Here is a 25,966-nt window from a genome sequence, read left to right as displayed (position 1 = left end):
TTTATAAATCTGTTCTCTTTCTCTTATTTCAGCTAGTGTTGTGTGAAAAATACATTTTCGCCATCTCTCCTTTTTTTCTGTTTCTGTTTCTAAATCCATACTTATATATATACATTATATAATTTACAGTTCCTCTAAATTGAATGTATGTCCTAAAATATTTTTTGTAATCAAATACTGATTTATAAAAATATTATACTTAATATTTTTATTTGCATGTGTAATACTTGATAATTGATTTTAAGGCACTCTTAACATATACTCCATAAATAAAATTAAAAATTGTTTAAATATGTTGTAAATCCTTGATTGGTATCCAACTATTAAATTCATCACTATAACCTTTCCACTTCACTAAAGCTTGTTTCTTCTTATAGTTCCGCCGAATTACTTTATCAATACGAAATACTTCTTGTTTTGCTTTCAATAGTTCGGACTCGTAAAAGCTACCTTGTATTTCTTCATTATTCAAATCTTTTAATTTATAAGTTATTGGATTAGTGTATTGGATCTTATCAACGATGAATATCTCTTCTGACCAATTAGGAGTATAGCCTTTGTCGAACACCTTTCGTTTATATTTAGATATTCGGACCTTATCACCAACCTTAAATTTGGGTTTTGCTGATAATGGCTCCATATCACCGTATAGGTTAAGATATACAATTCCTTGATTCTTTTCCTTTGAAGCTTCTGTTGGTGTCATCTTTATTGAACTGTGTTTTGTATTATTGTATTCTTTTACCAGTATGGGTAGCATTTCAAGATACTGTGTGTTACCTTGAATAGTAAACTGTTTGTACATTTTATTTTTCAAAGTTCTATTAAATCTCTCAATAACAACAGCTTTACCTTCATTAAAAGTGGAATACATCTTAATATCATTTTTCTTTAGCCATTCCTTGAATGTTTTGTTATAAAATTCAGATCCCTGATCGACCCAGAGAAATTCAGGTTTACGTTTGTCATTAATGACAATATTGTTGAATGCGTTAGTTATTGATGTACCTTTCTTATCTTTCAATTGTATAGCCCAAGCAAATTTACTGAATACGTCAATTATAGTCAATAGATATTTATAACCTTTATTCCATTTTGAAAGTTTATCCATAAAAACTAAATCAGCAGACCATATGTCGTCAATTCCATTTGATATTACTCTTCTAGTTTTAAATTTTCGTCTGATTGGTTTATGTAACTCATCGGCTAATTGTTGAGACCAATCATTTTTACTCAACGCCGTTTTCCGTTTTTTGTCTTCTTTTGTTTTACACCCATACCTACTTTAGCCTTGGTAGCAATAGTGTTCCTTGCAATAGCATGACCCCATTGTCTGTCCTTCCATGGGATAGCATCAAGGGCTTTTACCATCTTTTTATCAGCTTCGTTTTTGCATTTAACCTGATCTTTTGATGGTTTGTCAGTACATACAGAATAATCTACATCATGTTGCATGCTAACAGCGTCTGTTTTGCCAGTTGGTTGCTCATATATTTTTAGTATTTTACCTGTTTTTGGATCCCATTTTACCTGTTTTTCAAGAGGATTTCCAGGTCCGGTATATTTATGCCCTGGAATAACAAAACCCTTTTTGGGTGCTACTTTCAGAATAGCTTTATGGATATCGATACCTTCTCCCTTTCTGTAGTAATCAACATTGTCTTTTACACCTTTGAGAGCTTGCCCTGCTAAAAGTCTTGCCATTGAAGCAAAGCTAGGTGATGGAGTTATGAAATTAGATGCTACATAGGCTATTTTATCAACAGTAGAAGGGCCTTTTCGTCTTGCAAGAGCTCCACCACTATGACTTTTTATGAATTTACTCTTCTTTTTACCGCAAATATAACAATTTGATTTTTCCATAAGACGGCCATTCTTTGCTTTGACTTTTTTAGAATTCATTGACTCAGTATTCTTTTTACATGAAACACAGTATGACTTACACATATATATATATATATATACATTAGATATTTAATCACAGTATGTGTTTCGCCATTTTTTAGATTTCTTATCCCAAATAGTACCAGAGCATGAAGGATCTTGGTGTTCACTTGGAGATGTCCAGAATTTCTTTGAGAATAAACCATTCTTCTTATTAAAAGCCCCTTTAGCGATATTGCCCGACCAGTAACGTTTAAGCAAATCTTTATCGCCTCCGGTAGCACCCATGATAGCCGATGCTAAGTCTTGAGCCTGTTGAAACCCTGGAATCTTTTCGCCGACCTTTTTGTTAATCGTTTCACCTATTTTACCCCCTTTTTTCTCACTAACAAAACGGGTTTTAGTAATACCACAAGAAACGCATTTCGATTTGAGTATTAAACGATTGTTTTTTGTTCTCATATATTTTTCAGAATTAGGAACTGAATTAGTTTTTATTTTTTCACGTACACAATACGATTTAGTCATTGTATATATATTACGTTACATATTTTTGAAATAATGTTGAATGAATTTTTCATTATTCATTGTGTCATATATGTCAAACACTTCTAATAAATTATAATACGAATTCCCCTTATTCATTTCGTTGAGAAAGTATATACAAAAGTATCCGCAGGTGGTAGTCTTTATGCTCTGTATCTGATTGTTTTGATGTATCAATGTTAAATTCTTCTTTTTTGCGTGATCGACTATTTCTTGAAATGGAGGCATACCGAAACTATCAAAATAATTGATAGCGTTATCTTTTACATAAGTTGCAACCCAATGACTTCCGCTCATATAGGATGGTTCAAGATTATAAATGAATAATCCTAATTTGTGATTATGTGGAACGGTCTCATCTCTCATTAGTACATCTTTTATTGGTATATTCAAATACTTACACCATTGTATGAGATCAAAATTACTCATGGGTATATTCTTATGAAATTTTGGCTTGATTACTTTTTTTTGGGTTTTGAAATCTTTTTTTTTGAAATATAATTTGGAAGAACTAATCCCCCAGTTTTGAGAAATTTATTATATTGATCCCAAGAACCAATGAATGGTGGCGGTCTGTAAGATAATGCATTTCTCTTATTTGGTAGTTTGATTTTACCCCCGTCTTTTTTCGTTGTTGTGTCATGAGTTGTTGATTTGTTAGTTGTTGACCTTCTTGATCTTGTTTGCGTTTTCGGAGCACTAATTCCAATCATTGGAAAACCAATTCGCGGTGCCCCATGACCGACCCTAATGACATTTCGAATTTGTGTTTTTGAGATGTTTAAATCAGATCCAACACCTAACTTCTTAGCCTTATTCAATTTATTGATTTGTCGTTGAGTTAGCATTAAACTGTCATTGCCAGTCAGATCTGAATTGCTTAAGCGAATTGTAATTTCACTTTTATTTCTATAAGCAGTCAAAAGCTTCCTTCGCTGTCCTTCTGATAGATTAACTTTATGAGAGTGATAAGTTGTCATTACTTGTATATATACTACGTTATATAATTTCTTGTTTATAAAACGTATACAAAATAAAATGGTTTATACATAATATTCAATTGATTGATTTATACAATAACCAGCTCATTACCCACCTTGTCAATAACGATTGTCTCATCATAAAGAACGATGGCATGGACGTTGAAAGGACTATCTTCCGCACTATTAGCGTTTAGTTTATATCTGAAGATCAACTGCTTTGGGTCTCTAGTTACTCGCTCTGCTTGATATGATAAATCAAAAAAGATAATAGGATAGAGAGAGTTGTAATTTGCAAAGTTGAGTTGTGTACCGCTGTTGTAATCATTCTTTCTCATACCATAAGACATCAAATCATTGAAGATCCTAACTTTGGACTCACTATCATATTCGGTCTCAGGATAAAACACTCCGTTGCCGTATTCCAATCGGCATGTTGTCAAATAACTACCATTCCCACGGTCAAGATTGATATTGAAGGTATCAAATTCATAGGGATTTTCATCAGCATTGTTTGATTTAGCTCGTTGTAGATATACAAAGATAGCCTTAACATTATCAATACTGGATGAGATCTGGAAGAATCCACTGCTATTCGTTGGTGCGGAAACCTCATACATTTCGCGCATATACGTCCAAGTGTTCTTTACCAAGAAGGAACTAACAAACTTATCATATAGGCTGTCCTTTGGAGTCAATTTTGGGACCCATAGAAGGAATCTATTAAGGACCACTCGTCCATCAGCTACATCATCGGCCTTTTTAAGTAATTCGGCGTCATTCTGTAACTGTATATTGAATTGGAGTTGCATTGGGAGTAACATTCGACCTTCCAGCTCTTCAAAGAAACTGTAACGATTTAGAGGTATAACAACATTGACATCATTGAGACCTGTCGTCAAAAGTCGCCTAGCCTCAAACCCTGCATTCTGATTAGCATTTGCTATCCTATGGTCGGTATCTAGATACCAAAGACTATTTTTTGCTACTGAACGACTAAAATCGTCACTATATTCGAGGAGATTCTTAACGAAAGTAACTTTATGGAGATTATCGGTATCATAAACGATTTTTCCTGCTGATTTAATCATCATGTGGTCAATCAATGAATGTGCTCCATTAATAACTGTGATACGATTCGCCCCCGTGGTTGCTCCATCAGCTAACATTTGCACCTGAAATTGCACCTCGAAATACGCATTATACCAATCGTAGAATGAACTTCTATCGTTAATCGTGAACTTATAGCCGTTTTTAAGTTGGTGCTGACCGTTAGCTGGGACTCGAATAACATCATCGAGTTGAAATCGAACCAACTCGGACCTCTGTAAGTATTCGCTTGTTCTAAAAGACATATATTATTATGTTACATAATTTTGCAATTATGTACCAATTTTTTTAATCATTTTATTCATTTTACTCAACGCCTTCTTTTTACACCTGATCCTGATATTAATCTATTAATGATCATATCAGTACTTTCATTTTTCTGTTGGTGTCTGACAGGTAAGGCATTTACTTTCTGTAAGATTGGGGATAGTGCCTTTTGCCCATCATTTCCCTTCCTCATATTCCTAAGCCTTTCCATTATAAGGTCTCCGGCTTTTTCTGATGCCCTTTTACCCAGTTTATCACCTGCATGAGAAATACCTGATTTTATCGCCTTCTTACCTAAGGGCTTGACAATTTTTTTAACAACAGACGACATAACACTCTTCATCGGTTTGAAAATGTTATCAACGATAATCCCTGACCCTTTGTGCTTATATACAAATTTACCAAATTTTGGATGGTAAAACCTCTTGAATTCATATGGTTTCATTATATACTATTATGTTATATTATTCTATCCTTTTCAAAATTAATGAAAAAGACGTATCCGCTCCATTCAGGTTAATTAACCGTCTCTTCCCATCTGTGATGTATATTCGAATGCTACTTATCTGTTGCTTATTAACCGGGTTATATGTGACCCTACGAGGCTCGATTGTAAACGAATAACTCGGCTGTAGTACGCTGGTCGAAAAAGTATAAATGATATCCGACTCTTCGCCATCGACTAAAGAAGTATTGACTAGATCGCAATGTACATTTAATATATCGGTATCTTGGCTTAGATTTGGGACTCTTGGACCAATATTAACCGCATCCTTTAATACCTTTTTATCAAACCCTATAAGGTCGTTGAAATTGCTATGCGTCAAATCAAGTTGATAATTTTGAGATAAAGTGATTGTGACTCGGAATGTTGTTGAATCAAAATCAATAGAGATGGGATATATAGGGTTATCATCATCCCCCGTCTTAGTAATCTCTTTAATATATTCATCAAATTCAGAATAATTCCAAACACCTGCAGGGAAAGTTATGTCTTCAAATTTATTCCCATTATCTGAACTATATTTAATCAGCTGATTACCATATGAGGGATTTACATTAAACCATGTAAATGACATGTTAATAATACGATTGAGACCTATCATATATTGGTAATTGCTATCCAATGTTATAGGCCTGTTGAATTTAGTTGTAAAATTTTGAGGAGTGTTATTCCCTTGATTTTTAACACTATATGATGATAATACTAACTCACGATCCATATATATAATACAGTTACATAAATTAGACTTTAAAGTACAGATTATATATCTGTTTATATTGTTGTTTATTTATAGTAGACCTTTTTAAAAGTGTGTCTAATATAGCGACTCCCATATTTCGCATTTTAACTGATGTGTTTCCTGCGTTTATTGAACCGATGATCAATTCCAATTTTTTGAGAAGCTGTTTTACATCGTTAAAAAATATAACATTTCCACCTTTCTGATTTTTTCGAATACCAGAACCTTTTATCGTTTTGGCTTTACTTTCGTAATGATTTATGTAGTCATTTAATGCAACTCTTGCATTGCTTATTCTCTTATTTTTAATCTGTCTTTCTGCTTCAGATATAGTGCCCCTATTATATTCTTTAGTAACATTCGCCTTGAAACCTTTCAATTGTCTCCGTTTATATTTGGCTTTCTCTAAAATCTTATTAAGATAGTTCTTGGTTTTCTTTGGTGTCATTTCAGGCTGATCTAATTTCATTTGCACTACATCATAATCGTCGATACCAACGTCTTCTAGTATTTCACTTACTTCATCATCAGCATCTAAAGCATAATCAATTTCATCCTCATCGTATTCAGGAGGTAATTCATCTTCATATTCAGGAAAATATTGGGGATCAACATAAATCTCCTTATTTCCTTCTAAAAGATCTTTTAAAGATTCTTCATATGTTGGTGGTTTCGGTACAATCTGTTTTTCATTTTGTGGCATTACAGGCTCATCAAATAAATTATCTACGTCCATATCCTCAAAAGGATCAACTTCAGGATAGTAATCTGGAGCTTCCATTTCACCTCTCATCCCCTTTTTGACACGATTTTTAGGTACTTTTGCTATCTGCAAATTACTTTTAATTACATCATCTAATTTACTTGTCACTGGTTTGAATACCCTCGAAAATGACTCTTGGCTTGTCTGCTGACCGATATTATTTTGTGTGATTGCATTTTTAACATAATTGATTTTATCGCCCAAATCAGATTTACTCTTTGCAAGCTCTTTCCATCTAAGTAAACTCATTTTATTTTATATTATTACGTTACATAAAAAATGAAAATTGAATATAAAAATCAACATTTAACATAGCGTTTAACACCTTGATGTACACCGTGTTGAACACCATGTTGAACTGAAAATAATATACCCATATAATATAATGAGAATACCGAATTATGACACTAAAGACGATATGGCCTCAAACTTTAGACAACTATACGATTTCATGCCAAATCAATGTTTCAGAATGTTGATTTCTTCTCCCTCGGGTGGGGGTAAAAGCAACCTTTTACTTGATATGATATACCGGCTTTTGTTTTATGATAAAATATATCTTTATGGGAAAAATCTTCAGCAATCGAAATATCAACATCTTTTCAATACTTTTGAACCCATTAGTCAAGAGGCTGGTTATTCTGTTATTGAAGCAAGTAATGATAAAATAATACCGCTTGATAAAATATCAGATGAAGGCCAAAAACTAGTCATCTTTGACGATTATCTCAATACGGGATCAAAAAATGATAGCGAAATACGCAACTATTTTACAAATTCAAGAAATAAAAATTGCAGTTGCATTTATTTATCTCAAAGCTATTATAATACCGATAAAACAATCAGATTAAATTGTACTCATCACTGTATTTTCGAATTCCCATCTAATAATGAACAAGGAATGATTTGCAGAGAACTTGGAATCAGTAAAAACGACTATCTCAAAGCAACTGCAGACCCATTTAGCTTTTTATATATTGATAAGCCACGAAAATTCGTAACTAAGAATTTCAATGAAAAAATATAATATAATATAACTGATTGATATAATATGAGTTACTCAAACGGTTTATTACAATCAAATAACACTAATATTACACCAATTAAAGGCCCTCGAGGTGAAAAGGGTGACCCAGGAGTCGGCTTTGATGTTACGCCTGAAGGTAATTTCAATTTGAACAAAAAGAGAGTAATAGGGCTAAAAACGCCTGATGACGTTGCGATCGATGATTCAATTGAAAATTATTCAAGGGATCTCGAGACGGCCGTAAATAAACGATATCTTAACCAATTCTTCCTTAAAAAGAACAGAAATGAAACAGTGTTTGATTGTGCCGGCCTTTCATTGCAAAATACCGAAGTGTATTATCCAAGTTTATATAACGATCGATCTGTACCAAACGTAGGCTATGTTAGTGTTGAGGATAACAAAGTAAGGACTGAAATTGATACCAAACTTGCTACTAAGGCTGACAAATCGTACGCTGATAATACATATTTAACGAAGAAATCAGGAGGTGTATTAGCTCAAAGCCTTAAAAACAAAGCAGACAAATCGTACGTTGATAACACTTTTTTAAAGAAGGTCGTAGGACGCGTTTTGACTCAAAAAATTCTAAGCAAGCTTGATATTCACGGTAGTAACATGATGCAGGCAAATCTCGATATGAACGATAATCGCATAACAAATCTAAGCAAACCAATATATGGAACCGATGGTGTAAATAAATTGTATGTTGACAGTTCACATATTACCTCTATTGATAAAGGAAACGTTTTCAATAATATAATGATTGACAGTGATAATCAACTTAGTGAAGAGAATGATATCGAGCTTGGAGATTTAATTCATCATCCAAATCCTGTTCATCAAATCAATAAAAAGGTAATAGATACAAAATTACTTCTTGATAGTTCGAAAAATTACTACTCAAGCAGATTAGGTATCAACATGTACCCTATACCAATTAATTATTATACAATGGCATTTGAACTCTATTTTCCAGTTGAAATAGATGAGAATAGTGTTGATATCAGTGTTGTGTCATTGATTGATACTGTTAATAAAGTAACTACACGAGTTTATAACGGTTATAGTCGAACAATAGCTCAAGTTCATAAGTATCAACAACATAACAACAACTATCTCTATGTCGATATCGTTTTAAAAATGAAGTCAGGACACTCGTATGTACCAAAACTGCAAACTTATATTATAATATATGGGATTAAGAATTATGAAAGTAATGTTGAACCCAGTATATACGATCAGCTATATTATGTTGAAAATGATAGAATAGCTTTCAATGCATCAATTGATATGAAAACACAGGCCATTCATGGTATTGCAGAAGGTACTACTGATGATCAAGCTGTTAATTATAAACAGTTGGTAAGTCAAATCAATATTCTCAAAACAACTCTTGAAAATCAGATTAAATTATTACAGCCCAAGAGCTTTTATAATGAAATACTTGAGTATTATTTCGATTTATTAGATCCATCAAATTTCATCATGTCAGATAGCAATGGTGCTGTAGTGTCTGGCTTAGGTAGTAATCTCGTTTTTCAAACTACTAAATTGTTAACAGAATTTGAACAAAAAGGGGGTTTTAAAGGTGTTTTCATAATTAATTTAAATGAAAATATCAATGAATCCAATGACTGGACTATATATATGGCATTCAAATATGACTACAAGACCAATGATAATAAAAGGATTAAAATTGAATTTATCGATGCAAGTAGCTTTGAATACCCATGGTTAAAAGTGGAGCAGAATAAGCTATTCCTTGATTATGGGTTAGATTCATATACAGAGCAAATTAGAGATGGTTATATAGGCAAATATTTAAATCTTTGGTATACTAAAATAGGGAATCAATTTAGAATCGCTGTTTGCAATAATGCTATGAGTATTGATCGAACATTTTCTGGGTTTAATATCAATACATCTAGCATTAAAATTTCTTCAGATTACTTTGTACAAAGAATCGGTTTTAGTAACACAGCAATGTCAGTGAATAGTCGAGAGTATCACAAAGTCCAATTTTTAGATAAAACAATGGGTATATTCTTCGAATAAATTATCTAACTCACTATTATATGAAAACTGCAGATTTAATACATGAGATGCTGAAAACTATTGAACGGTTGATTAAAAATATCAGAAAATTATACAACAGATTTAAAAATAGAAAGAAAACATTGTCTAATCAATAATATATGACAAAACAACGCAAAAATATATTCGAATGGAACCATATTAGTGACAAGTTAAATCAATCGCAAATTCAAGAATTGAAAGAATACTACAAAGTTTATCATAAAAAGTGTTGGTGTTATAAACAAGCTACAAAAAGCTTTAGAAGGCTGAAATTAATAGGCAATTCGCTGGCTATTTTATTCGCTTCAGGAGGCATAGTATCGTCCATTTCAACTGGTGGTATCAGCCTGATTGCAATCAGCACGGGAGCTTTATTGATACAAGGCTGGCTTCAGCATCAGAATCTCGATTTAAAAATTCAAAATGGAATTTTTGCTTATCAAAGCTATCAGCATTTGCTTAATACAATAAAATTCATGTTAAGAACGGGGGAATATGAACTATCCAATATCTTTTTAATGATGAAAACTACTGACGACTACATATGCGATACCGGTCCAATAATCGATCGGTATCTGCTCAAGTATGATGATAAATTTACTGAATAATCCGTGCAATCTCAGCCGATTTTAATGCTAAAATCTCACCCCAATACCAATCATTAAAAGCTCGCGTTTTTTTTGATTTAGTAACACAGATGAAATTGTACGGGATACCAAGCATTTTAAACAGCTGTCTTATAATATATTTCGTGCTTATCATTCGTCTTCGGAGTTTATTTATAGATGGAAGAATAGTACCGATCTCATGAAACACTTTGTAAATCTTATCGCGCTGATTATGAGACAATTGAACTCCATTTTTAATACATAAATCGTTTAAAACAGCCTCGATGTGATATTTACGATGATATACCGATTCTCGCCGTATTCTATGCATATTTTCATAAAAATCAATATACTCACTGACATAATCATAACTATGAACCAAACCGCAATTTAGACAGACATCCATACCATTTATATTTTCTATATCCTGCTTACTACAGCATTGCTCATCATCCTTGATACCTTTTATCAATAGTTGATCACAGAAAGGGCATATAGGTTCTTTTAAATTTTTTAATTCATCGTGGATTTCAGAATTACAAACCATTATATATATAACACACATAACTTCACGGCACAGCTGTGTTTGGCAGTAAATTTCAGAATAAACTTTTTGAGTAAACTTTTGAGTAAACTTTTGTGTAAACTTTTGTGTAAACTTTTGTGTAAACTTTTGAGTAAACTTTTTGAGTAAAATTTGTTGAAATATGATTGGTCAATAGAAATCACGTCATTAAAAACATTGTACTCATTAATCATTTATAACTTATGGCTAAAACCGTAAACTGAATAATTATGTATTTTGTTGATCCTTACGAGGCCTTCCCCGTCGTCGTTTCTGGTATTCAGGTATACACTTTAAACGTACATGATTTTTGTCTTCATTTGATATGTCTGAAGATAGCATTTTAATAATACAAATATTTGTTTTAAGGATGCTCTGAATACAATACATTTTATTAATGAAGGCTATATCATTCGAGCTTTGATCAGATTCTAAAAGGTGTTTGATATTTAATGTTATATCAGTCATTCTATATATATATTAAAGAAAATAATTATCTGTTTATATCTAAACGCACTATAATATATAGAGCAGCAATTCATATATATATATATATATATGAGAAAATATTTAAATACATTAACAAAAGATCAGCTAATTGATATAATATTGGCTTTTTTTTAAAATGGATAAACAAAAACAAAAAGCATCAAACAATAACAGAATCGGCAAAGTAAAGAGCATTGTACAAGATATTGAATCAAGAGTTTTATTACAAAATGCTAAATTGCTTGACCAAAGGTATAATTTCATGGAAACGCGTTTATAGTTTATTTTTTAAAAACATGGAAAAGATCATTACAATACATAAAATCTATCATCAAAACATTCAACAACAAAACATAAATAAACTTTATAAATATACCAATCATCATACTTTAAAAATACGCATTTAATACCATCAATATCAATAGTTTCAACCTCTTTTTTAGATTTGATATCAACGATTTTAGAATTATTAACATCAAAACCATAATTTTTAAATTCAGGATTTGGTAATATTATACCAAAATGTCTTTCAATATTGATATATGAATTATAAAAAGATTCAAAAATAAATTTTGTCAGTATGTAATATACAATTGAATCTTGAAGTTTTAAAATTACATTTTTAACATCATTAATAAAAATAGTTTCAGCCTCTTTTCCAGATTCGGTATCAACAACTTCACCGCTATAAGTACAACCGAATTCCGGAAATAACGGATGTAGAAATATTTTAACTCCATATAACATTATCTGTTCACCTTCTTCAATAAAAGTCATTTCAGGTGATTTTAGATCATCGGTTGTAATTCTTTTTGGTTTTTCATCTTGACTATCAATATGAGTTTGAATTTCATTTGGAATTGTAATTTCATTTACCAAATCCATTATTATATATTATAAAGAAAATAATTATCTGTTTATACGTTTTTCATGCGTGATATAAAGACAAGTTTATGTAACTTATATTGTATAAGACTAAAAAGTCGTTACGCAGTCATTATACTGCCATCGTTGTTTTGAACAACCAATAATATTTTATTACTGGTTATCCATTTAAACGCACAATATATTTTTTACTGTTTTTTATTGCTTGTTTTTAGTGTTCTTTTTTTTGGCATAATATTTGGTGATTTTATTATATTTTTGTTATCAGGTATATCTTCTTTTTTAACATATTCAAATTTATACTGAATATTATCTTTAGAATAACCGGTTTTACAACAGTTTAACCCTTCGCAGACCATTTTTATGACACCAGCGTTGATACCAAGATATAATTGAGTAGCATACATACTATTAAAATATGAAACTTCATTTGTAATGCAATTAATAGCTTTAACACATTTTTTGTTTTTATGATTGTCTTTTACAAATTTATAATCACGATCTTTTGCTGATTTTTTACAATTCTCTTGATGTGTCAATAGTTGTAGATTGCATAAACGGTTATCAGATTTGACACCATTTATATGATCAATGACTTTACCATCGGGGATAATACCGTTGAAAGCTTCCCAAACAAATCGATGCACTTGATAAGACTTTTGACTTGATTGGCCATATTTTCGAACACAACATGACATATAACCAGTATGCCCCTTACTACCACAACTAATATCTCTTTTAAATATATGAGCAATTTTACCATTTCTACTTGCGCAATATAAATCATATATAGGATGAATTTGAAAATTTTCATTATTAATAGTTATTATTACATCAGCTATTTTTTCCATTTTAATTTTAATATGTGCTAAATCCTTAAGTAGAAAATAGAAAATATTTTTTTCAAACGTCTACTTAAAGATTTAGCACATATTAAAATTAAAATGGAAAAAAATATCTCATATATTAATATGAATGAATTAGATCTAGAAAAATTATCTAAAACTGAACTCATAAAACTAGTATTATCACTAAAAGCAAACCAACCTAGACCACCAATCCCAACTCCTCGTAAGAGTGTAAAACAGAGGGTGCAGGATTATGAGGAAAATATCATTCAACCACCTCCTGAATTTAGGGATGATTACAAGCCTATACCAATGCCAAGGACAAAGAAAATAAAACCAATTCCAACACCTAGAACTAATGTCTCAAATGAATTTAATTTCGATGACAGCATTTTTGATTCAACATCCAATGACCAACCTCTATTCAAAATAACTGAAATTGGGAATACGGTTAATAAAAAATTCAATGCTTTCACTAACGAATTTAAAATAAATGTACGCAAAAATTTCATTGGTGATAAAAATGATGTTTTCAGTGTATTTGAAAAAATGGTTGAAATGACAATAAAGAAAAGGCAGTTAAAAGGTAATGATAGATTCAGATTGGTAATTTCAAATGATGAATTAGATCATCCTATCTCAACAAAATTGTTAAAAGTTTCTGATTTCAAGTTAAATCAACTTTCAGATATAATCAATACGTTAGAGTATAAAGAAATAGATTTAGAAAATTGCAAAATAATTATTCAATCTGTTAAAATACCTGCAGGAAAAGGGCGGTTATATTTATCAAAACAAACAGTGAATAGAAAACAATGTATTATTACGATAAAAAATAATGATACATTATGCTTAGCAAGAGCCATTGTAACAGCTTATGCTAATTTACACCCTGAGAATTACACCACAACTCAGTTGAAAGATGGATTCAATAAAAGTCGAAAACTACAACAAATTCAAGCCAAAGAACTTCATAATAATGCTAATGTTGAAATTAATGATTATGGAAATTCTTTAGAAGATGTAAATAGCTTTGCATCACATTTAGATATTGAGATTAACATTATCGATTCTGAGCAGTTCAATGAAATCATATATACATCCAATAATGGTAAAACAGACAAAATTTATTTATACAAAACACGGAATCATTTCGATGTCATAAAATCAATGACAGCTTTTTTAGATGTAGCATATTACTGCCATTCTTGTAAAAAAGCTTATACGAGACGTGATAAACACAAATGCCCCCAAAAATGTCTATCTTGTTTCAAATATTTTCCAGATGGAAATAAATGTAATGGTAAAGACGTTACATGTAATCAATGCAATCGTGTTTTTCATGGTAATACTTGCTTCAAAAACCATACTAGTAACCGATCGAAAAAAGATAGTGATGATTCAGTATGTAGCAGTGTAGCAAAATGTTTAAAATGCAATCAAATCATACTAAAACCATATATTAAACTACATAAATGCGGTTTCAAAATGTGTAATAATTGTAATAAATATTGTGAAAGCAAACATGAATGTTTCATGAAAAAGATAAAAGTTATGGGTGGAAATTGCATCAAAAATAGCAAAAAACCATGCCGATTAAATAAAAACATTCTCAAAAAAGATTATTGCTACTCATGTAAAACGTATAATGAAAAATATTTATTTTTTGATTTCGAATGTACCCAAAACACTGGAATACACGAAGTCAATTTAGCTATCTGTCATGATTTCGATGGTAATGAATTAATCTTCAATGATATTAATAGTTTTTGTAATAAAATCGTCAATGAAAAATATAAAGGATATACACTTTTGGCTCATAATAGCAAAGGGTATGACAGTCATTTTATACTAAAATGGTGTATAGATAATGGTTTCAAACCTTATTGTATTTACAATGGTGCAAAAATTATGATGATGGAAATTTCACAATTAAGAATCAAAATAATCGACAGCTTAAATTTCATTCAACAATCGTTATCATCGTTTCCTAAAACGTTTGGTTTAAACGAGTTGAAAAAAGGATATTTTCCACATTATTTCAACAAAGTTTGTAATCAAAAGTATATAGGAGAGATGCCTTCCAAAAAACATTATGGCTATAATCAAATGAAAACAGAAGATAGACAGAAATTTTTACAATGGTATGACGATCGTGTTAATGAAAATTATGTTTTCGATTTCAAAAAAGAGATAGTTGAATACTGTCGTTCGGATGTTGATATACTGAGGCGATGCATGCTAAAATTTAGACAAGATTTTATAAATGAAGAAAATATTGATCCACTAAAATACATCACAATAGCCGGTGTTTGTATGGCTATCTATAGAGGGAATTATATGCCAAAAAATACCATAGCTGTAGTCGATAACGTTGTTCAAATAGAAAACCATAGTGTAGTCAGTATTGCATGGCTTGATTACATAAGTAAGAAAAATAAAATTAAAATTCAACATGCCTTGGAAGGAGGTGAAAAAGTCATCAAATGTAACAATAACAAATTAAAAGTAGATGGTTTTTGTGCATCTACAAATAGTGTTTTTGAATTCCAAGGTTGCTTCTGGCATGGATGCCCAGATTGCTACAAGGCTGATGTTATCAATAACAAGAATCAAAGTGATATGGGTACTTTGTATAATAAAACACAAGAAAAAAATAATAAAATAACAACTGCTGGTTACAATCTTATTGAAATGTGGGAATGCAAGTTAAAAAATGACAAAAGTTTTCAAAAATATTATAAAAATGATTGGAATAGAGAAGTGGTTACCCCACTAAACCCTAGAGATTCTTTCTTTGGAGGAAGGACTAATGCTTCCAAGCTCTTATACAAATTCAAAGAAGATGAATGTGGAAAATATATTGATTTTTGTTCCCTATATCCTACGGTTCAGTTTTACAAAAAATATCCCATAGGTCATCCTATAAAAATAATAACACCTGATAAATACGACACAAAATGGTATGGTTTAATAAAATGCGAAATTTTGCCTCCACGGGAATTATACCACCCTGTTTTGCCTTATAAAATAAAATGTGAAAAGGCTGAAAAACTCATGTTCCCTCTGTGTATATCATGTGCTAAATCAAAACAACAAGAAAGATGCCAACATAGTGAAAATGAACGATCATTTATAGGCACATGGACAACCGATGAAGTCAATAAAGCCATTGAAAAAGGCTATAAAATTATAAAAATATATGAGGTTTGGCATTTTGAGAAGTCATCCGATGATCTATTCAAAGGTTATATAAAAAAATTCATGAAGTTAAAACTTGAATCAACAAAATATAATTTTAAAAATAACAATGACGAGATGAGTTTTAGAAATAAAGTTAAAAAGAATTTAGACATTGAATTAGGTGAATTACATGAAAATTCAGGTTTACGAGCTATTGCAAAAATGTGTTTAAACTCACTATGGGGGAAATTTGGTCAACGAAATAACATGAATCAATGTAAATACGTAACTGATATAAATGAATTTTATCAAGTAGTTCTCGATGATACAATAGATAATTTAAACATAAACTTCATAAATGAAGAAATGGTACAGATGAGTTATACTTATAAAGATCAGTTTGTTGATAATAGCTATAATACAAATATCTATGTAGCATGTTTTACGACTAGCAGTGCACGGCTAATGTTGTATGAAAAACTAGACTATTTAGATAAACAGGTATTATATTTTGATACAGATAGTATTGTGTATATCGAATCCAAAAATGGTAAGACAATAGAAACAGGTGATATGCTAGGCGATTTAACAGATGAGTTAGATGGTGATGTTATAAAAGGTACCTTCGTAAGCGGTGGCCCTAAAAACTACAGTTTCATATATGGCGATAATAAACAGAAATGTGTTATTAAAGGTTTTTCCCTTAATCATGAAAATTCACAAATACTAAATCACACAAATATGATTAAGATGGTTAAGGGCGATATCAAAGAACTCACATTAGTAAATGAAAATAAGATAACCAGAAAAAGTAAACAAATTGTTAACAAATATGAGGAAAAAGTATACAGCTTTGGATATGACAAGCGCGCAATAAAATACATATCGGATAGCTGTATAGAAACATATCCTTATGGATATTAAAGACAAACTCATCTGTTTATCCTAGGTTATGATCCTAGGTTTTGATTTTCATTATGTCAACGAGGTTTGTTTTAAACGCACTAAGATGCAAGATTTTTAAAAAAGAGTATAAGAGCATTTTTTAAATAAGGTGATTTTTGAAATAAATTTCAAAAACATCATAAAACAAGGCCCGAAAAGCTTCTTACGAAGCTTTTTTACCCACCAAGGCCTTGTGATTTTTTAACATTCGTCCCATCCCCCTCCTCGATCTTACGATCTGCGGTGCCGGACTCATTAAAATCTGCTTCGCTTGGTTTTCCAGATTGATATTTCAGTTATGATATCAAGGCTTGTTTAAACGCACTGTATCCAAAATTTTGAAAAAGGTATAAGAGCATATTTATTTATACTAATTGAGCAAATAAAATTTTTAAATTTTATTTGAACATCAGTCTCTATATGACATAAACTTAAGTTTATGTCATATGAGACGGCTACGCTTGGATTCAGTTTTTGATTACAGGGTTTTGTTTTCAGGATTGATACAGTTTTGATTACAGGGTTTGTTTTCAGGATTGGTTTCCATTTTTGTTTTCCATTTTTGTTTTCCGTATTTGATCCCAACAACGGGAAGTAGTTATGTACTAAATCTCTAAGGCAAAAAATTTTTTGCCTTAGAGTGTAGTACATTACTACTAATGGAAAAGAATTGAAAAAGCTAACAAACACACGAACTAACACCGAATAAACCATGTGCTTTCTTTCTTTTCATGAATGTTCCTGCTATTCTCTTTAGCTGCTGCAAAGCCCATGATTTTTGCGAGTTAGATCTCCAGCAGGACAATGACAAATATGGTTTGGCGCTAGATGCTTTGGACAAAACCTTCAAGTACAACGCCGCTACCAAACAATGTTGTAAGCATCTCATTTCTTACTTAAAACTTTCTAAGACAACTTCTTATACTGTTTTTCTTTCTAAGGCTGCTTAAAATAGCATTTGTTGTAGCATTGGCTTGTAAGCTTCACAACTTACAAAAATCAGTTATTTGATTACGTTTATATTGAGAAGGCAATCCGGACTTCTAATGTAAAAGTGCCGGGATAGATCAATGATCTCCTTTGACCCAACTAGTGACTGCAACAGATAAATTGGATTATGCACCAATTATCTTTACGGAATACTGTGTCTGGCTTTGAGTATGAGCGAGTTTATCCGCAATGATTTCCGTTCCACCAAACGTCTTGGAAAATTTAGTTGAAAAGCGAATTGCACAGTGATTTTGCGTTAATTTCGGTTAAAAACTGTGTAGTATGTCTCATTGAAGTAAGCCCTTTTCTTCCATAGTAATTCACCTGGATTTTCAAAGATTGTCATTGCTTTTAAGATTTACAGTAGCGATTACTGTGTCCTCAGTTTGTTCCCTAGGGTTATCGTTTTCTTTCGATTTCTAACTGTGAAAAGGTGCGTTGTAGTTAAAATAGGAGAGCTGAGAACATCTTGAACGTTGTAAGGCGAGCTATGAGAGTGCGCAGTGCGCTACACCTATTATATGAACTCTTACAGTCAAGCGTAGCTGAGGGATTAACCCTTTTACTTACACTGCAGTATTTTCTCATAAAAAAAATTTTGTATACTATAACTGTTATTATAGCTCCAGTGAGTGAATATCGCACAAGAAAAGTCGCGGAAAAGAAATGTAGGCACGCCGTATGCCTTTGCGATATGGAGATGGTTCGTTGTATGAAGCACTACAAAGACTCGTTTAACTCGGATAACATTGGATGGGAATCGCTAAAGCAGAGGTCATGTGCGATACCAGGTAACCTGAAATTGTCAAGACGATGTACTTAAAATTAGAATTTTATATTATATTTGCAGCTGTAATATGTGTTTTCTTTGCTTTTAAGGGACATTGTCACGGGAATTAATTTTAATGTTTTTAGGTAAAAAGTACTAAAAATTGGCGAATGAGTCTTCTCGCACATGGAATGCACCTAGTTCATCATGATGGAGATTTAAAGTAAATTGATGTTGAAGCGCGACTGAGCGACTAAGAGTGTTTCTGTTACTTCATGAATGGGATGCTACTCTATCAAAGGGTTTCCCCTATCATCAAAGCTAACGTTACCCATTTTTATAACACCCGGATAAAGGGGAGCACCATTAAAGTAACGTCTCTTGCCCAAGAACACAAAGTTCTTACTCGCGCATGGGCTGAACACGGTCACTCAATGTAGAGTTCAGTGTGTTAACCATTAAGCCAGTACACTATTCACTTATTGCTCATCCAAATGACAATAACTACAGGCGACAACACTTGTAAAGTGCACGTGGTGACTGCCTTCTTGAGGTTACCGAGTCATCATTCGTACAAATAGAGCATAATGCCCTTTATTGCTTATCCGAATTTTCAGCTACAAGCGGAGATTTAGTTTGCAAGACCAAGGCCGATGTTATTATTCTGATCCAAGACAGTCAGGGTATTTCCACAACGACAGTTGGGAACGTAAAAACCGTGTTGCGAAGACTGCTGGATCTTCTAGGCGGTGAATCACAAGACTACAACTTTGCACTGGCAACTTACGCTAAGTCGCGGCAAATCAGTTGTTTTGGCAGCGCAACCGACGCAATCAGTTTCATGGACAGAGAATATCAACATGGACGACGCGGTACCAAAAACCTCTTGAAACGCGCCTTAAAAAGAATGATTTTAGACCAGTTTAACAAACGACGTGAAGACCGAAAAGGCGACGACACTGCCAAGGTGACTTTTTTATTTTCGTCTTTTTTATAAACTATGTGACCAACAAATTTACGACATTTTAAAATTCATATCAGCACATGATTTAAACCAAAATATTCTGTAGTTACCAAACATCAGCTTTTTGTATTGCTGCATAAACAGAAACAATCTTCAAGTTAATTAGTGTCAAATGCAAAAGTCTGCTACTAACAACGTTAATCTTTATTTTCTCCTTTCTTAAATCGTTTACAAATCTCAAGATTCTAGTAATGTTCTCAGACGGGAGAGCGGAGCACGGAAATGGAAACATTATGGACACCTTTAGGGTTGAGAAAGAAGCAAAGCAGTTACGAGACGACAGCAACGTTAAGATAATTGGTGCACTTATTCCCAACGCTCAAAACACACAACGTATATCAGAGCTAAAAGGCATTACTTCTGAACCGGACGATGCCATAGACGTCGAATTTTCTGCTGCTAATTTAAACGATATCGCAGATCGTCTTGCGGCTCGAGTGAAACGTTTGTTGATCTGCCGAGGTAAGAATTAAACATAATGTAATTTAGACAACTTATAATACAGGAGCATCATCTTTCTACTACTGGGCATGGTATACGGTTAAATCTTTTTTCTGTAACTGCAACCCTGTGAGCAAAATGATAAAAAATTAACTGGCCGTTGTTGTGACAAATGGCCATGTTGGCTGTATAAAATGTAAGTCGCGAGAATTCAAACCCTATAGATTAGGACCAACAGGCCTTTAAACAAAAGAAACAAAATTTCACAATAAAAAAGGAAAAAAACTAGATTCTTAATGTGGAAACGTTATTGATTTTTATTGTTTATTTGACCAGTTAAATACACAGTCGAAATCCACACGCCAGACTCATTTGTGAGCAGAGAATACAGAATGAAAGTTAGGATTAAAGGACGAGGGGATCAACAAACGGATGAACACACATTGGCCGGGCCAACCACAGAAACACGAGGGTATGATCTATACATGTTGCATCCATCAAAGGGCAGGGTGACAAAAACATTCCGAAATTTTGGTTTCGAAAAACAAATTTCGGCTGGGTCCAAAGCACAGATCTAAAATCTCACATTTGTAGGTGTATAAAAATCCACTTTTCTTGTTTTTTTATGAAAACTTAATCAAAGATTGCATTACAACATTAGCCTGCCCTTTGAGTTCCCTATCCATCGCTTCTCCCTCGATATATTAAGGGCTAAGCATTCCAAGCTAATGAGGAGAAAATATATTTTGAACTTCACATTTTAGGAAAACGACGAAGCATTTTTCGGCAACAAAATAATAACAACAAAACAGAAGACGAGGACACATTCGACGTTTTCTGTATAATGTGTTTCGATTGATTGTCAATTGTTTTTATTTTCTCTAGAAACGTACATGTGATTAAATTCGAGTTCATTGATCGTGACGTGGGCACTATCAAAAGAGTTCAAATATCACCAGATAGGAAATTTCAAGGAGATCGTGGGTGGAGGCTTAAAGAGGTACAGTAATGTATTTTTTTAATATTCGCAAAGTTTAACGAAGCTAAGAAAGCAGAAGACCTGCAACTTGAACTTCCAGTTACAGTGACAGTAGTAGTAGCAGTGGCATTCAGGAATTAAATTCCTTTAACTACCAATGCATGTTTTAAGACCTTTTAACTGAATCGTTTTTTTTATATTCTCCATATTGATTACGTTTTTATGGCCCACAATGTAAACCACTGGCTTGCCAGTTGATGTGTTAGTCAATAAATTTTATTAGTTTATTAGCAACAGCAGCAACAGCAGCATCAAACTGGCGGCAATCTTTCTCTTTCAGAAAATAGATTTTTCCTTTTAAAACCCTCTTTTTTTAAAAAATCAATCACATACGGCTTGCTCTGAACTCAACCTTCCTTTGACTTTGTGCATCACAAGCATGGAGTATAAAATAACTTAAATCTTGTTTTGTTTTTAAATTAGATAAAGGTGAAAAACGGAGATCAAACATTCACAGCAGTGTTCAATGAAGATATTCCAACCTGGCCTGGTGGACAATGGTACTCTGGTAAGACCTGATGTACAAATCCTGCTAAGAGTAGTCTAGTCTAGTCTAGTCTAGTCTAGTTTAGTCTAGTCTTGAACACAATTAAATTTGCAGAACAACTGGATTAAAAAATATTTTTGTGCTGCAATCCTGAACATAACTAGAAAAATCAAACGCATTGCTTATGCTTTGACATGTACGTAATCCGTATAGCGGGTAAATAAATTTTATCCCCCTCTACTTAATGTTTTTCATGGGGTTTGAAATTCACCAGGCTTTGTTGCTCTAACACGACAACGTTGACAACATTAGAATGAGGATTGGGCGGAAAGAAAATGAACTGTGGTACAAATATAAGTCAAAATTGTACAAGTGTCTCAACGGTTTTGTCCAACGTTGTGGCTCTCTCGACTCAAGGTGCTATGGGAACGCAGCTACACTTCGTAGCTCTGGGCAATAATATACTTTCTTCCAACTAGGTAATTTAATTTGCAACTGACAGCTAAGAATTGCAATTGGAATGGCACTTACATATGCTTTATACGCATCGTGATAACTGGGAATACTGACAATTACTCAAATGCACGATCTGGGTCACATTTTTACCTATACCTTATACCTTCCTCCATACCTTTATCTTTTTTTATTCTCGCTAAACATACGATGAGATGTTATAGGCTGGACCGAATTATCATAATTTCGGGAATTGAACCTCTATTTATTTTGCTGCAATACTTATCTCACTGGAGAAGAAGAATGATCATATCACTGAAACTTTAATTAAACTACATTGGTTACCTGTTGAAAATCTTTGTACCTGTTCGTTCGCTTCGTTCCTCTTCTAATTATTTGCTTGCTGAACCGTGCTTTAGTAAGAGACAGAGGCATTTTCAAACACAACGCCTAGACTCAGTTAGTCACAAACGTATTCAGGGCTGCTTATTCTCTTTAGGTTTTAATTTTTACTATTAATTTTAATGAAGATGCATTATAAGATTAAATTTGCAAACACAGTTAATGATAAGTATTATGATAATGGTGCCATGCAGGATGATACCGAAACGTCGTTGAGTATTTTCGCTTAAAGATGTATTGCTTACATATTTCAAAAACTGCGTTAAAAAAATTGTTGTTATTTATTATTTTTAATCTTATTTTAACGTTTCCAAATAGACTGCAAACAGCTCTTCTCCACTGTATAAAATAATGTTGCATTTTTGTTTTGTTTAGCAAGAGCAACGGCGTCTAGTTCATCGTCTGACATGACTGAGGCATAACAATCAGCGGAGCAGAAATTGACCACCCTGAAAGAAACGATCTAAAGAAATAAAGAGTTAATTATGGTTATTCAGTGTTGGAATTGTTGTTACCAAACCATATTTTTTATCTTTTTCATCTCCATTGTGCACTGTTTTTGTAAGTTTCAAACAACTGAAGGAATTTGCATCGGCTAATGGATGGGTTATATTGGATAAAATGAATCTAACTCTTGGAAGTCTGAATTAAGCAAAAAAAAATTTAAATGTTACGAGTGAAAAAAATGTAATGAAGTTTTTTCTTTCCTCTTTTTGAAAGCTTTATGTTTGAAATGTCCTTTTGTTATCCGGTGGTTGGCAAACAAGTTTCAAGGGAGGGGGGAGCTACCTCATCCCCCCTCCCATAGTTGTTGCGCTGACTGCTACAGCCCCCTGTTTCTACACTTTCTAGATCCATCTCTGGCGTTTACAGCTGGCAACAATCCAAAAGCAGCAGAAGGGATGTATAGATGAAGGTAGCGAGAATAAGAAGGCAGAGAAAAACGAAAACAAAAAGGGCTAGAAAAAAATCGGTACGGGTCGCAAAAAAAAATAAATCAATGGACAAATTTTGGCTTATGCACATGCGACAAATTCAGACATTTTTACGTAGAATCCACATCGAAATCTTGCTCTAGTGTGAAAAGTGTTTTTCTAGCAAAGTTTAGAGAAGGTTGAAATCGTACCACCAAAAAAATTGAAAGTTAAAAATGGGTTGTAGTGTAAATTCAGCGATTTAAGGGTTAAATATTCTACAAATGAATATCACAATATCAGGGTCTGAAACATTGTAATGAGATTAAATACAAAACCATCCCACCGAGTAGACAGCAGACAGGAAATAATTTGGTTTGAACGTTATCGGCGAGATACAGTTCTATCGAATAATATTACAAAAATATCTTGTTTTCTGGTCGCTACCAAGTTATTTATGTGTAAATAAGATTGATGAAGTCTTCTTTTATGTAAAATAAAAATAACAACTTATGTCAGCCGATTTGTTTTCCATGTTACAGTGTTACGTGTGCATACCTAATGGCTTTCTATCGATCTCCATCTTTCAACGTGCTAAACAAACAAGAGGGATCGAAATCCGCTAATCACAGCCCACTAGCATGACCTTCTGCACTTGTGGGTATGCATCGGTTTTGATTGGCTCATTTCAAACAGCACGTCGAAAGACAGAGTCGAAAGATGGATGTAGAAAGAAGGCTATGCACGTAACACTGAAACCGGATGTAAAATATCTCTCCCCAAGCTGCACCCAGCTATTCGAATACTTAAATGTACCGAAAGGTTATGTAATACATTCCCTAAAAAGGGCCAGAGAAATCTGTCATTTTTTTTTAAACCTTCAATTTAAGTCACTGCAACCATTTTGCTGCTTAACCCGTGTTGCTCCCTGTCAGAGGGGGAGGGGGGGGGGGGGGAATGGAGAAAAGGAACTACAGAAGCCAAGCTCCTCCAACATGACAAGTCATTCGCTAAGCTATGTTTGTTCACTCGTTTGCCTTCATTTGTCCATGACAACCTAAATAGTTTATCCCCTTTTTCATTCCCACATGGCCAAAGCATGGGAATGGAGTAAAGGAACTACAGAAGCCAAGCTCCTCCAACATGACAAGTCATTCGCTCAGCTCTGTAGTCGGCTCTGTAATCTAACATAGTCGACACATGACTTCATCATCGTAGAACATTCGGCACACACTCTACTTTCTTTATGGTGATTACATCGAAAAAGATGTACTGATGAAATTTAATGAAAGACTTTCCATAGTTTCTACCTATGTCTAGGATATCAAAAGTATAAAATTAAAAGAGGGGTCACCATGCCCGTTTTCCCGCTACAAGGTTTAAGTTTATGGTACATTTGAGGCTTGGGTCACAATGCCCGTTTTTATGGTGCGGGCTTCGAAAAGAAACAAATTTGACGAAAAACTTGAACAGCTTCTGGACGAGAGACTGTAGTGTTATTATAACTGGGTGACCTGTGTAAGCCCAGCCCTAAGGCATTTTAAGTAGTGCAATAAAGGAAGATGGCGGCTTGAAAACTTCTGTTTGTGTTTTCTTGGTGAGAATTCGCCCACATCGAGGACCTGTCTGGTTTCCAGACTTTACACAGACGACGAGGTCGAGGTTTACTTTATTCATTTATTCATTCTGCTAGTGGCTATTTCTCTATCAGTTGCCCCAGAAAGATTGTTTTGGATTTTAAGGAATTTTTTCCTTCAAATGTGGCGTTTGTGAAGTTTAACTAAGGAACCCAGCTGATACATCATTATGCGCAGAAAGGGTGCACAATGCAAAGCAAGGCAACGGGAGATTGATCTGAGTTTATGGTTTTTAACTGCTCTTCGAAGCAAGAACAAAAAAGAAACTAAAACAAAATCAACACTTGTTTAACCCTTGTTTATTTTTTGCACTTTTCATTTCCACTTACAGTGATATTGAGCACGTGAATTTAATAATCAGGTTAACTCGAAGTGAATTTTGGCTCA

At 33.0% G+C, this 25,966-nt stretch overlaps 1 protein-coding gene across 2 annotated transcripts in view; it reads left to right on the top strand.

Annotated features, from left to right (window-relative positions):
- Positions 1-23,544, top strand: part of LOC144637418 (uncharacterized) — a 28,411-nt gene extending 4,867 nt beyond the window's left edge. For both annotated transcript variants that reach the window (XM_078496482.1, XM_078496481.1), the window contains exons 5-12: positions 18,181-18,299; positions 19,037-19,204; positions 19,800-20,149; positions 20,389-20,668; positions 20,984-21,119; positions 21,533-21,647; positions 22,110-22,194; positions 23,404-23,544. In XM_078496482.1, coding sequence (XP_078352608.1) covers positions 18,181-18,299; positions 19,037-19,204; positions 19,800-20,149; positions 20,389-20,668; positions 20,984-21,119; positions 21,533-21,647; positions 22,110-22,194; positions 23,404-23,450 — 1,300 coding nt within the window. In that variant the 3' untranslated portion in view covers positions 23,451-23,544. The remainder of the gene's footprint in view (positions 1-18,180; positions 18,300-19,036; positions 19,205-19,799; positions 20,150-20,388; positions 20,669-20,983; positions 21,120-21,532; positions 21,648-22,109; positions 22,195-23,403) is intronic.
- Positions 23,545-25,966: the final 2,422 nt, after the last annotated feature.

The sequence above is a fragment of the Oculina patagonica genome, chromosome 14, assembly GCF_052425735.1.
Source record: "Oculina patagonica isolate OP01 chromosome 14, crgOcupat, whole genome shotgun sequence".
Classification (NCBI taxonomy): Eukaryota; Metazoa; Cnidaria; class Anthozoa; order Scleractinia; family Oculinidae; genus Oculina; species Oculina patagonica.
Note: the sequence above shows the minus strand (reverse complement) of the source record. Positions and strands in the feature narration are given on the sequence as shown.